The following is a 16126-nucleotide window of genomic DNA, read 5'->3' on the forward strand; positions in this document are numbered from 1 at the left end:
GATACAGGTTTAAGTGGGGGGAGGATTTAATAAAGGCCCCAGGAGACAACTACTTCATGCAGAAGATGGTGCATGCAATTTTCCAGAAAAAGTAGCCGAGGCAGGTACAATAATGACACAAGACATTTGCATTTGTCTTATATTACTATTATATAAAATTACTGAGACTAACTTTAATACATTTCATAGGTGGCACATTACATACAGCCTCTGTTCGACTGTAGTGGATGAGGTACCAATTAAGTGGACTGTTCTGGTAAGAGTGGTATTGAACTTAGCATCTGGACATTCAGATAATATCCAATTCTACTTCAGAGCTGTGCCTTTTGAGAAGACTCTGGGAGTTAGAAAGCCAGTCACATGCTGCAGGAACCCAACATAGAATTTGCTCTTGGTCAATGGAACCTTCCCACATATCACTGTAATAACAGGAAACTTAAATGAAGGAATCAAGAATGTTATATCCAAAATTAATATAGATTGCAGCTAACCAAGACACAAGCAATGACCCCCAAGGCATTCTACTTCTAGAAACCTGAATGATTTTTCGTCACCATTTTCTGTACATTAAACACCTCCATTAAGCATTATCACATAGAGTAACCTTTTGTATCTTACAAAGTCTTGAAAACTTAAGTTTATCAAATCAAAAGCATCCTAAAAGTCTGAAAAATATTAAACATGACATAAGATATATCACTTTACACAAGAAAATATCAAAGTGCACCAAAGTCAAATATTTAATGTTCTGTATTAATTCCTCTTAGAACTAGGGGACCAATATTTTTGCTATTCTTATCAGGTATTTCTAGAATTACAATACATTATACATTTCTTGCTCTTAACTTTACATTCTATTTCCTCCTTTTAAAGGGTTTCTAAAATTCCCTCAATCCTCAAACTCACTTTTGCCCTTTGCAAAATTAGATGCATTTTCTTTCAATCTAAAACCAAACAATGAATTTAATTAACCAAATCACTCAGCAGTATTTAATTTTAAAAAGGCCAGCAAGCTTTGCCCAAGGCATCCAGACCAGGTAAGCAACAGTATTAAATGATCTTGGGTGCTAATTTAAGGAGGGAAAGGAAATTCAAGCCACACACACAAAACGCTGGTAGAACACAGCAGGCCAGGCAGCATCTATAGGAAGAAGTACAGTCGACGTTTCGGGCCGAGACCTTCCATCAGGACTAACTGAAAGAAGAGATAGTAAGAGATTTGAAAGTGGGCAGGGGAGATCTGAAATGATATGAGAAGACAGGAGGGGGAGGGGTGAAACTAAGAGCTGGAAAGGTGATTGGCAAAAGGGATACACAGCTGGAGAAGGAAGAGGATCATGGGACAGGAGGCCTCGGGAGAAAGAAAGGGGGAGGGGAGCACCAGAGGGAGATGGAGAACAGGCAAGGAGTCATTGTGAGAGAGTCAGAGAGAAAAGAAAAAAAATCAAATGATTTCTCTAACTTCCGTTAATGCCGCCCTCCCCTTCTTACCTCACCCCTTATTTATTTATTTATTTATTATTCTCTCTCTCTCTCTCTCTCTCCCTCCCCCCCCCCCATTTTTTTCTTTTCTCTCTCATTTTTCTCTCTGTCCCTCTCACAAACACTCCTTGCCTGCTCTCTGTCTCTCTCTGGTGCTCCCCTCCCCCATTCTTTCTCCCTACGCCTCCCATCCCATGATCCTCTTCCTTCTCCAGCTGTGTATCCCTTTTGCCAATCACCTTTCCAGCTCTTAGCTTCATCCCTCCCCCTCCTGTCTTCTATCATTTCGGATCTCCCCTTCCCTTCCCACTTTCAAATCTCTGACTATCTCTTCTTCCAGTTAGTCCTGACGAAGGGTCTCAGCCTGAAACGTCGACTGTACTTCTTCCTATAGTTGCTGCCTGGCCTGCTGCATTCCACCAGCATTTTGTGTGTGGAAATAATAATCAACCTGCTTTTGCCTGCAGATACATTTTCAGGTAGTGTAGCATCACTTTTCTTAATAAGATGCTCAACTAATGGGCATTATTACTCAAAGCTTTAACACATGCTGCACACCATAATCTGTTTATATTTCCAGTGGCTAAAAGGGTATAAGAATTCACAAGCACTGTTGAATCACTGGGACTGCTTTACTAATTTATTTCAATTACACACTTATATTAAGGTACCTCATGGTGAATATGCACCATGAACTGCAATTCTGAAACACCAAAAACCTTTGATAATTATGAATCACAAAATAAACTTTGATCAAAGGCTCCTCTGCAAGTGCTTCCAAGTGTTCAGTCCCCCAGTGATTAGTGCTGAATAAGTGCTTGATACCACCATATACAATTTTAGATCAATTGTCAGGCCACTCAATGTTATCAAAAAGTTTAGTCAATTTAAGTAATCTGTGCAAATATAATGTCCTTACCCCTTCACTTAGCTTGCATTTTCCCTCCAAAAATCTTTGTACCTCCTTCTCAACTCAGTGCTACCTAGCTTTCAAGCATCCTTTTTACTGATTGCTAAAATGAACCTAAATTTCATGCTCTCAACTGACAATAAGAATATCACTATATAATTGGTCTTCAAACCAGAGAAACAAGGAAAACATACATTAAAACAAGTGTAGATGAGAAGAAAGGAAAAGGTCTAAATTCCAATTATCTATTAGTAAGCTTGTTTTATTTCTAAGTTCCCAAAGATAAATAGCTCTTTTCTGTACACCCGTAAATGCTTGCAATTTTCCAGTTCATTTAGATGTTAGTATTTTTTTTCCTATAGCTATATCTACAAATGACCTGTCGCTGGCTCTATGTCCTCCCCACTGTACTATTAGTGGATGAAAAGTGCAAGGAGATCAGAAGGTTATCCTTTACTCTTACCTTACATTTAAATGGTTTGACAGGTGAATGAACAATCATGTGGGTCTTCAAAGTCTGCTTCTGCACAAAAGTTTTAAAACAGATGTGGCATTGATAAGCTCGCACACTGGTATGAATCAACATGTGCCTCTTCAGATTTGCTTGAAGGGTAAATTCTCGTCCACACACTTCACATTTGAACTCTTTAACTCCCTAGAGGGGAGAATAGTAACAGGTAAGACTTAGAATAATTTGTCACCTCATTTGTTAGGCACAGTTCACAAACATAGTAGTTCTTTAAAAAAATTTATGTTCCTGGAAGTGAAGCCAAAACTCAAATGGTGAGCTACAAAAATGGACACTGCAATTAGCCTGATCAGAAAGAGGCAAGGTGGATACACAGTGCAACAGTTTTGGAAGTGGAGTGGACCAGCAGAGGTGGTTAAATGGAGACAGACTGCAGTTGCTGTGAACAGAAGCCAAAATAACTTTTGGAGGAACTCCACGGAAACCAGATTTGGAGGAAGATTCGGATAGGTATATGAAACCAGATGCTGAAGGGATGGAGCTGGTAGTGATAAGTAGAAACCGATAAGGAGAGAAAAGGAGGCAGTTGGAGTAGAGACAGATGCTAGAGTGATAAGTGGAGACTACAGATTCTGGAATCCAAGACAGAGAAGGAACCATACAAGGGAAGGATGATGGGCAAATAAACCAGTTGGGGGAAGAGATAGGGGACCTGCTAGGTTTAATCTGTGGGTGATAGGCAGACGGAACAGAAGATTGCAAACAGGGATTAAGAGCACGTAGGTAGATCAAGTGTGAACATGGGGTTGGGAGTTGCAGGCTATTCATAATTGGAAAATCAAGGCCCTACCTGTGGCCTAACACCTCCTGCCTTACCCCTCCCTCTACTTATACCAGTCACCTCCCCTCTATGCTCAGTGCTGATGAAGGGTCTTAACCTGATTGTTAGCCACCCCTTTGTCATTACAATGCTGGTTGGCCTGAATTCATTCCAAGGTGATTAAATCCTTGGTCCCATAGTTGTTAGAAGCTTTTCAGTTTCCACACTGCCTCTCCAGTGAGATAAGAACATTGACCATGATACCAAATGATTGAGTTATTCAATGCAGCATGGAAAGCTTGTCACATTCTCACTGTGCAAGAAAAAAATTACCTTGGTTGCAAAAAAATATTGGAATAGAGGGAAATTCCCAATAGTTCAATTTAATATCAGCAAATATATACAATATATAACCTAGAATTCTTGCTCTTCGTGGACTTCCACAAAATTAGTGACAGCTTGTCTCCCCCACAGACAAGCAACAAAGCATCAACCCTCCCTCTCTTATTCAGCAAGAAGTATTAGCACCCACCACACAACAGTGAAGTCCTCAAAGGGAGGCCATGATCTGCAGGGCATCAAAAACTAACTGTTCACCCAACAACTTAACAGGCCACAGGCTCTCTCTCCCCTGTTAATAAAGGGGCAGCGAGATGTCACACAGCAAGAGGGAAAACCAACAAAACAAAAAACAACTCACTGATTGCAATGTTACCACCCTAGTAACTTTCTAAAGAAAACCCCAAAAAACAAATTGATGAGGACACAGCACATCAATGTGAATTCAAAAAATATTCAAGATTGGAGCAAAAGCTTTAAGAAAAGCAAAGTTATCTGCTTTAAAGTACAGTGCACATTTAGACAGAAAGAAGAATCCCTCAACTCTGAGTGGAGTCATCGGAACGCTGTTGTGACAGCGTTTTTTTTTAAAGCAGGTTTTTATGAGGTTGGGTTATTAGAAAGCGTGCAAGGGAGCCAGCTGGATTCGAACTTGGGAACCTTCGCTCTGAAGTCCTGGGCTGATGCCACTACACCACCAGCCAGCACATTTAGACAGAGACTTAAAATAAAGATATTTACTCCTGTGTGTCAAGAATTTAAGAAATAAAGTCAATTCAATGGCACGAAAGTAAACATTGTTACATAAAACATTAATTATTTGTGAAAATTTGAACATTAATGATTGCACTGTGCTTTCAGAACCCTACTAGAATGTAAAGTAAAAATTAGACCTGGATGCATGGGAGAAACAAACCCAGCCACTAAGTTAAAATAGTGCTATAACTCACTCCAAGCATTTACAAAGTCTGCTGGGCTGAAAATTAATCTACACATGAGAGCTAGAGACTTGGTATACAGTAATTATATTGAATGCCATGGGTTGAAAGCAAATTCTAAAAGAATGCTGAAAGGACAATCTAATTAAAAACTAAATACAGCACCATAATGTTCCTCCCCAAATGCTTAGTCAAGCCTCATTTAGCATTCTGTCACATTTTGAACCACGCTCCAGTGAAATAGATGGCTGAAGAGATTTGGAAGAGTGCCATTAGATTACTAACTAATTGACAAACTTTGTTACTGTTAAAGGCTTGGAGCAATGGCAGTCTATAGTTGTTCTTATCTGCATCTTGTGCTGCATCAGACGGCAAACTTGCCATTTCCATAGCATTTGTGTGCACTTTTTACGAGGCAGAGTTGCTACAGCTTGACGTTCAACCCAGCACAGATAGAAAGCATGCAAGGAGCCCGCCAGATTCAAACCCAGGATCACTCATCTTGAAGTCCAGCGTAGATGCCACTATACCACCGACCGGCTTTATAGCAGTCTTTAGAAAATGTTAAAATTTCTGATTTAAGTTATAAATACAACCAGGGATCATGTGGATAATTTTCAAAGATAAGAATAAGGGATCATGCCTGTATGTTCAGAATCAGATTACAAGTTGAAATGTTGCAAAAAAAATGCAGTTGCTAAAAATCCAAGTTTAAAAACAACCAGCATTTAATACCATGAAGTTAGGCAGTATCCATAGATCATTTCCATTGATGATGCCTTATCTACTTGTCTTCACTACCATTTTCTGATTTTCATTTTGGAGTCAAGGTATTTCTTACAACAAGGCATCAAGACCATAAGACATGGGAGCATAATTAAGCCATTGGCCCATCAAATCAGCTCCACCATTCAATCATGAACCCTTCTTCCCCCTCCTCAGCCCAGGTCCCAACCTTCTCCCCGTAACCTATGACAATGTGTGCAATCAAGAACTTATCAATCTCTGCCTTAAATACACCAAATAACCTAGTCTCCATAGCTGTCTATGGTAACAAATTTACCACCCTCCAACTAAAGAAATTTCTCTGTAACTGTTTTAAATGGACAGCCCTCTATTCTGTGGTTGTGCCCTTTTATCCTAGACTCGCCTAAACATCCTTGTCGTATCTACTCTGTCTAGGCCTTTTTAAAGGTTTCAGTGAGACTCCCCCCTCATCCTTCTAGATTCCAATGAGTACAGACCCAGTGTCATCCAATGTTCCTCGTATAATAACCCTTTCATTCCCAGAATCATCCTTGTGAATCTCCTCTGAACCCTCTCCATTGCCAGCACATTTTTTCTTAGATGAGGAGCCCAAAACTGTTCACAATACTCAAGGAAAGGCCTCACCAGTGCCTTATAAAGCCTCAGCATATCCCTGCATTCTAGGCCTCTTGAAATGAATGCTAACACTTAATTTGCCTTCCTCAACAACGACTCTACCTGCATGTTAACCTCAAGTTATTCTGCACAAGGACTCCCAAATCTGATTGCATTTCAGATTTTTGGATTTTCTCCGTTTAGAACATTTATTTCTACCAAAGTGCATGACTGTGCATTTTCCAACATTGTATTTCATTTGCCACTCTTGCCCATTCTCCTAATCTGACTACTGCAGCCTACCTATGTCCTCAACACTACCTGCCCCTTCACCAATCTTCATATCATCTGCAAACTTGGCAACAAAGCCATCTATTCCATCATCTAAATCATTGATATATAGCTTAAAAAGATGCGGTCCCAACACCAACCCCTGCGGAACACCACTAGTCACTGGCAGCCAACCAGAAAAGGATCCTTTTATTCCCACTCACTGCCTCCTAGCAATCAGCCAATGTTCTAACCATGCCAACTTTCCTGTAAGCAGCCTCCTACGTAGCACCTCAAAGGCCACTGCATCCCCTTTATCTATCCTACATGCTACCTCTTCAAAGAACTCCAACAGGTTCGTCAGGTAAGATTTGCTCTCAAGGAAACCATACTGACTTTCTCCTATCTTGTCCTGTGTCATAACCTCATCCTTAACAATTGACTCCAACATCTTCCCAACCACCGAGGTCAAGCTAACTGGTCTAATTTCCTTTCTGCTGCCTTTCTCCTTTCTTAAAGAGTGAAGTGGCAATTGCAATTTTCCAGTGCTCTGGCACCATGCCAGAATCCAGTGATTTTTGAAAGATCATTACTAATGCCTCCACAATCTCTACATCTACCTTTTTCAGAACCCTAGTGTGTAATTCACCTGGTCTGGCTGACTTGTGTACGTTTAGATCTTTTAGCTTTTTGAGTACCTTCTCTCTTGTAATAGTAACTGCACTCACTTCTCTTCCCTCACACCCTTCAAAATCGGCATACTGCCAGTGTCTTCCACAGTGAAGAATGACGCAAAATACTCATTTAGTTCATCTGTCTTCTCCTTGTCCCCCATTATTAACTCTAGCCTCATTTTCCAGTGGTCCTATATCCACTCTCAACTCATCTTTTTTTAAATAAAATACTTGAAAAAGCTTTTACTATCCACTTTGATGTTGTTTGCTAGCTTGCTTTCTATTTCATCTTTACCCTGCAAATGATTCTTTTGGTTGCTCTCTGTAGATTTTTAAAAGCTTCAGAATCCTCCATCTTCCTGCTAATTTTTGCTTTGTTGTATGCTCTCTTGCTTTTACATTAGCTTTGACTTCCCTTGACAGCCATGGTGTACTATTTTGCCATTTGAGTATTTCTGAAATACATATATCCTTGCACTTTCCTCATTTTTCCCCAGAAACTCACATCAATGCTGCTCTGCTATCATCCTTGTAGTTTCCTTTGGCCATCTCCCCTCTCATACCACTAATTTCCTTTACTCCACTGAAATACTGGTACAACAGACTTTACTTTCTTCCCATCAAACTTCAGTTGAACTCAATCATATTGTGATCACTGACTCCTCCTTTTACCTTAGGCTCCCTTATCGCCTCTGCTTTATCACATTACACCCAATCCAGTTAGATAATACCCTAGTAGGCTCGACAAACTGTTCTAGATGTATATCATATTTTTTACTGAGTTAAGTATTGTATGTAATTAGTTTTGCTACAACAAGTGTATGGGACATTGGAAAAAAAGTTGAATTTCCCCATGGGGATGAATAAAGTATCTATCTATCTATCTAAAAAGCCATCTTGTCAAGACCCATTATCAACCCGATTTTCCCCAATTTTCCCATGTTAAAATCTCCCAAGACTACAATAACATTGCCCTTTTGACATGCTTTTTCTGTTTCCTGTTGTAACCTGTGGTCCACATCCCAGTTATTGTTGGGAGCCCTGTATATAACTGCCATCAGGGTCTTTTTACCTTGCAGTTTCTTAACTCAACCCACAAGGATGCAACATCTTCCGATCCCATGTCACATCTTTCTATTGATTTGATGCCATTCTTTACTAGCAGAGCCACACCACCCCCTCTGCCTGGTAAAGGTCTATCCCTCCTGTACAATGTGTAACCTTGGACATTCAGATCCCATCTACAACCATTCTTCAGCGATGGCCACATCATACCTGACAATCTGTAATAGTGCAACAAGATCATCCACTTTATTTCTTGCATGCATTGAGATATAACACTTTGGGTACTGTATTTGCTGCCCTCTGATTCTGCATCCCTGCACGGATACTCACCACGCTGGCTGCAATTTTGTCCCATCATCTGCCTGCCCGTCCTGACAGGCAGACTGCACGCTATCTTTGCTTTTTTTTTAACCATCTGTTCTATCCTGAGTCCTTTCACTCCATTTCCACCCCCCTGCCAAATTAGTTTAAACCCTTTCCAACAGCTCTAACAAACCTGCCCATGAGAATATTGATTCCCCTCAGGTTCAGGTGCAACCAGGTTTTATACAAGTCATACCTCCTCAGAAGAGATCCCAATGATACAAGAACCTGAAGCCCTACCTCCTGCACCACCTTCTCAGTCATGCATTTATCTACCAAACCATCCTGTTTCTACCCTTACTAGCACGTGGCACAGGTCGCAATCCAGAAATTACTACCTGGAGGTCCTACTTCTCAACTTTCTGTCTAACTCACTAAATTCGCTCTTCAGGACCTCTTTGCTTTTCCTTCCTACGTCATTTATACCAATATGTACCAAGTTTTCTGGCTTCCTTCTCCCTCCAAAATGCTGTGGGCCTGATCCGAAACATCCCTGACCTTGGGACCTGGAGGGGGGGCAGGCAACATACCACCCAGGCATCCCATTCATGTCCAGAGTCTATTAAATCCCCCATCACTACTGCTCCCCTCTTCTCCCCCTTTCTCTTCTGCCAAAATCGCTGAGCAACAACGTTTACTCTAATTTATTTTAGTCAGTGCTTCAAACAGAATCCTAAACTTCCTTTTTCAGCTGTGAGAAAAACTCTTCACTAAAGTTTAAATATTTCAATTACAATACCCCAGCTCAACATTTTCTATTTCAGATTTCCTACACTAATTTCAGAGCATACATGCTTTGCAAAAGGAGCGCAAAATGAAACAACTGACTGCTCACATTTCTACTCACTATACATACTTTTATGAATAATTCCGAGAGCTGAGGTCCCATCAATAACTGCTGGTAGATTTCACAAATTAAGTTGTACTAATAGTTTATTTTGAACACCTCAAATAATTTCAAACAAGGCCAGCCTACAAAACACTGCTCCACTGTTTTATAGAACTGAACAGAGAGAGAAAAATCCAATTAAAGGCACTTCAGTTATTTCACAACTTAGTGATTCCTGAACACATGTTGGAGAATGCCCAATATCAAGACGGTAGATAATTGCTCAATTATCCTGACCAATTTCGATTATCACAAGGCCCAGTTTTCAAATATCTAATAACTCCAGCCATGATAAACTCACCTACCGTCCTATGGGGTAGAGAATTTTACAGCCCTGAGGGTAAAGCAATAGATCCCAACCTTTGCCTCAGGGATGGCCAATCGCCATCTTGTCATTATACCCATCTCTCAAATTCAGAATTCTCAGCACAAAGAAACAGCCTTTCTATTTGTACACTGCCAATCCCTTTCATTATTGTAGGTCTAATACGTCTTACTGAGATCACCATTTGATTCATCTTTAAAGTATAGGTTAAAGAATTTAACAGGAAAGGCCAGTTGATATATGGATCATACTGCCAGAGAAAGTGGAGGAAACAGATATTAAGCAACATTTAAGGTGTGTTTGGATGGACACACAGAAAATGAAGGTCATAAACCATGAATAGGCAGATGGGATTAGTTGGGATTGGCATCAAAGACATGGTGGGCTGAATAGCTTGCTCTTGCACAATACTGTTTCATGTACTGTACTATCTTATCCTTTCATTTTCTGTGAACTCTAAGGGAAAAAAACGTAGGCAGCTCTTGTTGCTTCAAGCCCTTAATTCTATTGAATTATGTTGAAAAATAGCCCTGTAGGTAAGGAAAACATTGTTTATCCACGGACAACAGAAAAATAACTAAAATATCCACAAACTCAATAAAGATTTTATTCTGCTCAGTAATAACAGCAAAACATTAAAGTCTTCATACAGTTGTATCCCTCCCAGCCACAGGTCACAATGCATATAAATACTAGATTTTAGCTGTGCCCATTAAGCAATCTGAAAGTAAAATTATAACCAAATTAACCCATTTCTATTTCTACTGGCTGTTACAACATACAACTACCAAATGTCATCAACTGACAGATGCAACATCTAAGCAGTGCTATTGGTGGCAATCTTTATTTTTTATATTGTGCCTTGTCTAATTTGATTGTTTTGATGTAACATTCAATTATCAAATTAGAAATCTGCTTTAAGCTTGATAAGCTAATAAAATTATTTATCTTTTGGTAGAAATAATTCAAATTTGAATCAGAGTGTTTTGTACAACTCCTAAATTCTGAAAAATGACTGCTATATAATTTGTAAACACTTTGCAATTACCTGTTTTTCTGCTTTAATTACTCAAAAATGCAGCCTGATCTGTCACAAGAATAGGCAAACACAATCTGCCCAAATTAATAACACAAACGATTGTAGTTCTCGTCAATACTGAGTACATCATTTAAACAATCACAATTACCCCTTGTGGAAGGGGTAATGCCTTCTACAAAAGCTATTTTGAGTCAGGTGATCCAGATGAGATTGGAGGTGTCGGTTGTAGAGGTGCCCTGCCCTACATAGAAAAAAGACACACCAAGTCAGGTTACAGACAAAGCCCACTATTTTCGAGATAATGGCTTAATAGCTCCTCACAAAGCTCTTCTCAAGCTTTGTGGGCCAAAGGGCCTGTATTGTGCTGTAGGTTTTCTATGTTTCTATACTTAAAAAGAAAGAGAGTGTTTTGGAATGGACTCGTCAGAGTCCAGTGTCTAACCTAATTGAGATGCTGTGGCATGACCTGAAGAGGGCTGCTCATGCAAGGTATCCCAGAAATATTGATGAACTGAAACAGTTTTGTATGGAAGAATGGTCTAAAATTCCTCCTCACCATTGTGCAAGTCTGATCAGTAGCTATAGGAAACATATGGTGGAGGTTATTACTGCTAATGGAGGTTCTACCAGTTATTAAATACAAGAGTTCACATACTTCTTCCAACGTATTCAAGACATGAAAAGTACAATTGTCTGTGTTATTAGTTCGTGCAGATAGTGTTTGTCTGTAATTGCGACTTAGATGAAAAGGTCACACCACATTTTATGAGCAATTAATGCAGAAAACCAGTTAATTGCAAAGGGTTCACAAACTTTTTCTTGCAACTGAATATCAATGAATATAAATGAAAGATTTTAAACTCATTTTTAATTTGAAAATCCTCAGATGAATAGCAAACTGAACAGCTTTACCTTGTGTGTAAGCGAGTGCTGCTTCAGATGATGAGGTTGAGTAAATTCCATACCACATTCAGTGCAGACATACGGCCGGATGTTTTGATGTTTCATCATATGATTCTGGAGTTGACTCCGATAACTGAAAGTTTTGTTGCACTCTGTGCATTCATATAGTGTGGGACCTTGATGCGCAACAAGGTGCCTTTTTAGCTGAATGAGCGTCACAAAATCTAAGCCACATTCAATGCAAACGTGACATCTGCCATTTTCATGCTTTGCTTCATGAGCTTTCAACTCACTTGGATAGGCAAACCCACGCCCACAAACTCTGCAGCTGTAAGGTTTGATGTCAGTGTGCAGTAACATGTGCCTTTTTAGATGGCTAGTCTGTGTGAAGGCTTTGTCACATACCTCACATTTGTGTGGCCGTATGCCTTCATGAGTGAGAAGATGCATTTGTAAATGACTTGGCTGCTTAAAAAGCTTGTGACAGTGTTGACATTCATGAGGTTTAATACCACTGTGGCCCAATATGTGAGTAACCAAGTTATATTTAGAAGTGTACGATTTTTCACACAATCGACACTGCCATCGTTTCTGCCCTTCCCCAACATCAATACAATACGAATCATCAATCTGTACATTAATATCCAAACGATCTATCTGTGCTCTTCTGTTTCGATCCTCCGGTTGTGGAGCAGACACCTCCACTTCATATGGCACTTGGCCCTGCCACACAAAGTTACGATTCTGAGTGACTGACTCCTCTGGAAATTGTTCTACCATTTGGCTTAAGTTTGCCGATTTGTTTGTCTCAAAATAGCTGCTTATTATTTTTTCCCCTTCAGTGCCAATCTTTTCCTGTTGGTCAGAAGAGTTGCAGTGGAGGTTTTCCTTAAAAGCTGGAGGAAAGGCAACAACTTGAACTTCTTGAGTCCTTTCACGAAGAGGACGGTGTAGATGTTTCCTTTTGAAGTTACTAATGTCAATCATTTTTATTCCATTTCTATACAGAACAGTATTGGATTGATTCCCTGCATTGTACTCCTCCTCAACAGTTTCTTCCTTGCAATTCTCATCATTTTTTTCAGCATGTACTAACTTCACTGGCTGCCTTTTCCTTCTCCTAGCTTGTCTTTCAAAAGGTATAAAGCCATTCTCCACTTCTAAACTTTCCTCCTCGTGTTGTTCATAACATTCTGAAGTATTAATCACATCCAGTCCAGGACTTTGCTCTGGTGTGAGATGCTCAAGTACAGTACTCTCATTAACTGATGCATCTGGTATATGATAAATTCCATTCTCTTTGAATGGAAAATTCAAAAGACCATTCTGACCAACAAGGCCCAAAGTAACTGCTTGTGCAAAATTTAGTATCACAACAGGATCTGTTTGGGTTCCAGTATTTACAAGGTGATCCATGACTTTCAATGCATTACCGACTGCTCTCCAAGAGATATCTGTAAGACAAACAAAAAAAAAATCAAATATATACACACACAAAAAATGCCCTATTTAACAATTTATTAACTGATTAACTAAAATTTAAAAACTCACTCTAAAATGTGCAGCATAATCATATTCATATACAGCCAATAGTTACACGAGTACAAATCTCAGAATCAAAATATTCATACAAAAAATTAGTATAACATTTTCCAGATACTTTCAGAATTTTCTAGCCATTGCCTCTGTGATTATGTTGAAAGTCTAGACCATATGCAAACACCCAAGTCCAGAAGTTCCACACAGCTGATGACCTGTGACTTCCCAATTACATTCTCACCTTAAAGTTCAGAGTACTGAACTTTTTCCAGAATTTCCAACAAGTACCAGCCAACCTAGAATCTAGCATTCTCATTCAAAGTATGGTTACAAGGGAGAGAAGTACAATGTACATCAATTGAATTATTTAATGGCCACTTTATTAGATATATCTACTGATTAATGCAAATATCTAACAGCCAATCTTGTGGCAGCAACTCAATGCATAAAAGCATGCAGACATGATCAAGATGTTCAGTTGCTCAGCACGAACAACAGAATGGGGGGGGGGGGGGGGGGAAGTGATCAAAGTAACTGTGACCATAGAATGATTGTTGGTGCTAAGCAGATGGTTGAAGTACCTCAGAAAAAGTTGATCTCCTGGGATTTTCATGCACAACTGTCTACAGATGAGGGGCTCTGCACAGTTGATCAGTTTAGACCCAGCTGATGTGCAACCAAGTATCTCCACAAAGAAACAGCAAGCTCATTAGTCAGGTGACTAACAAGCTTGGTTGGTCTCCCACAACAGGAGGCTCAGGCCTACGTCTCCAAGTTCATGCCTCTGTTGCAATGTTTAGAAGAAATTCTGAAGCTATCCAAAGAGTTCTTAATGAATATAGCTGTTTATTTGTATGCTCAGAGATTAAGTTAAAATCTTACATGCATCCTACTTAAAATGATGCATGTAAGATTTTAACTTAATCCCTGAGCATACAAATAAACAGCTATATTCATTAAGAACCCTTGGGATAGCTTCAGAATGATGCACACATTGCCACAAAGGCCATTATGAACAATGAGCTTCTCTTGCTAGGAAGGTTATTTTGTGCATTCACTTGTATCTGGATTAGCTTGCTTCTTTTACACTTTCCTTTAAGTATTTCCTTGATGTCCCATTTTTGAAAAGTATCTCAGAATATGAACCACAGATCAGTACAATTTAACTTGGGCAAATTACATTTTGTTACTTCTAAATTTGTGACAGAGAATCCTTTCTCCATTTTTAATTTAAGGTTTTGTGCAAGTCATATAACATATCCTGAATAAAGCTGTGCAACTTAAAAATACACTACCGAAAGGAGGTGGGGCTGCAGCAGAGAGAATTTGGGTTGAATCTGCAAAAACTGGTGGTAATTAGTTTACTTGTAATCCAAACTTTCCCCCTCCCCCCCAAAGCTGCTTTCTCACTTCATGAGAGGTAGCAATCCAATTTTTCAAAATTTAGATGAGGAGTATTTAGATTACTAATTTATACTGCATTGCCAGAAGTTCATATGCAAGATACACTGATACACTTTTATTCACATAGCAACACAATTGTAAAATTGAAGAAACAGATCAAGATACGTTTCAGTATAAAAACAAAAGAGGAAATGTGTCAAAATCATGCAAACTACTTGTAACTTATCAACCAAAACAATAAGGACAAAGTGAAGTGCCACTGACAATATACAGCACTACAGAAAACTAGCCCTCTGGTCATTAAAGAAAAATTGGCAATTGGTATTTCCAAATACTTAAATATAAAGGTAGTCCCCGAGTTACGACCGTCCGACTTACGGACAACTCGTACTTATGAACTGAGGAAGGGGAATGCCGTCTGCCATTTTAAGTCGTTACCATTGACACTGTGTTGAGTGCTTAACTTTGTATTTGGCTTAAATTCTTCTTAGTAAGATTCGCCCAGCCCCTGCTACCACCATTCCCCCCTCCCCCCCCCACCCCGGTTCCGGTCGGCTGGTGGCACAGTGAGATCTGTGCCGGGCTCGAGTTCGATCCAGTGACAGACCGGTCCCGTGCCGGGTTGATGTCGATCCAGTGACTCCCGTACCATCTGTGCTAGGTTGATGTCGAGCTCAAAACTCGACCTCGTAAAAAAAAACATTGCCACCTCCAGTTTAAATTCCTACGCGGAATATTGAGGAAGATCAAATACCCAAACCCAGCACTGTCCCATTTAGCCTGTCTCAGTGCGGGGTCCTTAGGACCCAGCGGACCTCGCGAGCCGGAGCAGCTCAGGACTCCGCCGCCCGCAGTGTTTCTGTTCCATTGACGGGAAGCGATCGCGATTGAAAATAAAGTGGAAATAATAAAGCATTTGGAAAGAGATGAAAGAGGTATGTATATATATCTCTCTATATATGTGTGTATATATATATATATATATATATATATATATATATATCTCGCTCTATATCTATCTCTATATCTATCTCTATATATATCTCTCTCTCTCTCTATATATATATATCTCTACACACACACACACACACGCACGTATTTGGCTAAATAATACCAGATGTACTTGTTCCAACTTGCGTACAAATCCAACTTAAAGACGGACTCAGGAACGGAACACATACGTAACCCATGGACTGCCTGCAGATGAAAGCCTAATTAATAAGACTAATAGGGAATCAAGAAAAGGAGATTGGAGAATGATTAAAGGAAATTGTAGAGCTTTATAAAATTATGTGCAGTTTTAGAAAATGAGTGAAAACTCAGAAGTGAATTATT

The 16126-nt window shown here is 39.6% G+C and overlaps 1 protein-coding gene across 3 annotated transcripts in view; it reads right to left on the bottom strand.

The window, feature by feature from the left end:
* znf710a (zinc finger protein 710a) overlaps window positions 1-16126 on the bottom strand; it is a 137428-nt gene that overhangs the window by 15770 nt on the left and 105532 nt on the right. For 2 of the 3 annotated variants that reach the window (XM_073033039.1, XM_073033038.1), the window contains exons 2-3: window positions 11858-13302; window positions 2856-3047 (exon numbers count right to left, since the gene is read on the bottom strand). In XM_073033039.1, coding sequence (XP_072889140.1) covers window positions 2856-3047; window positions 11858-13264 — 1599 coding nt within the window. In that variant the 5' untranslated portion in view covers window positions 13265-13302. The remainder of the gene's footprint in view (window positions 1-2855; window positions 3048-11857; window positions 13303-16126) is intronic. The other variant, XM_073033040.1, reaches the window with a different exon arrangement.

This window comes from Hemitrygon akajei, chromosome 30, assembly GCF_048418815.1.
Source record: "Hemitrygon akajei chromosome 30, sHemAka1.3, whole genome shotgun sequence".
Classification (NCBI taxonomy): domain Eukaryota; kingdom Metazoa; phylum Chordata; class Chondrichthyes; order Myliobatiformes; family Dasyatidae; genus Hemitrygon; species Hemitrygon akajei.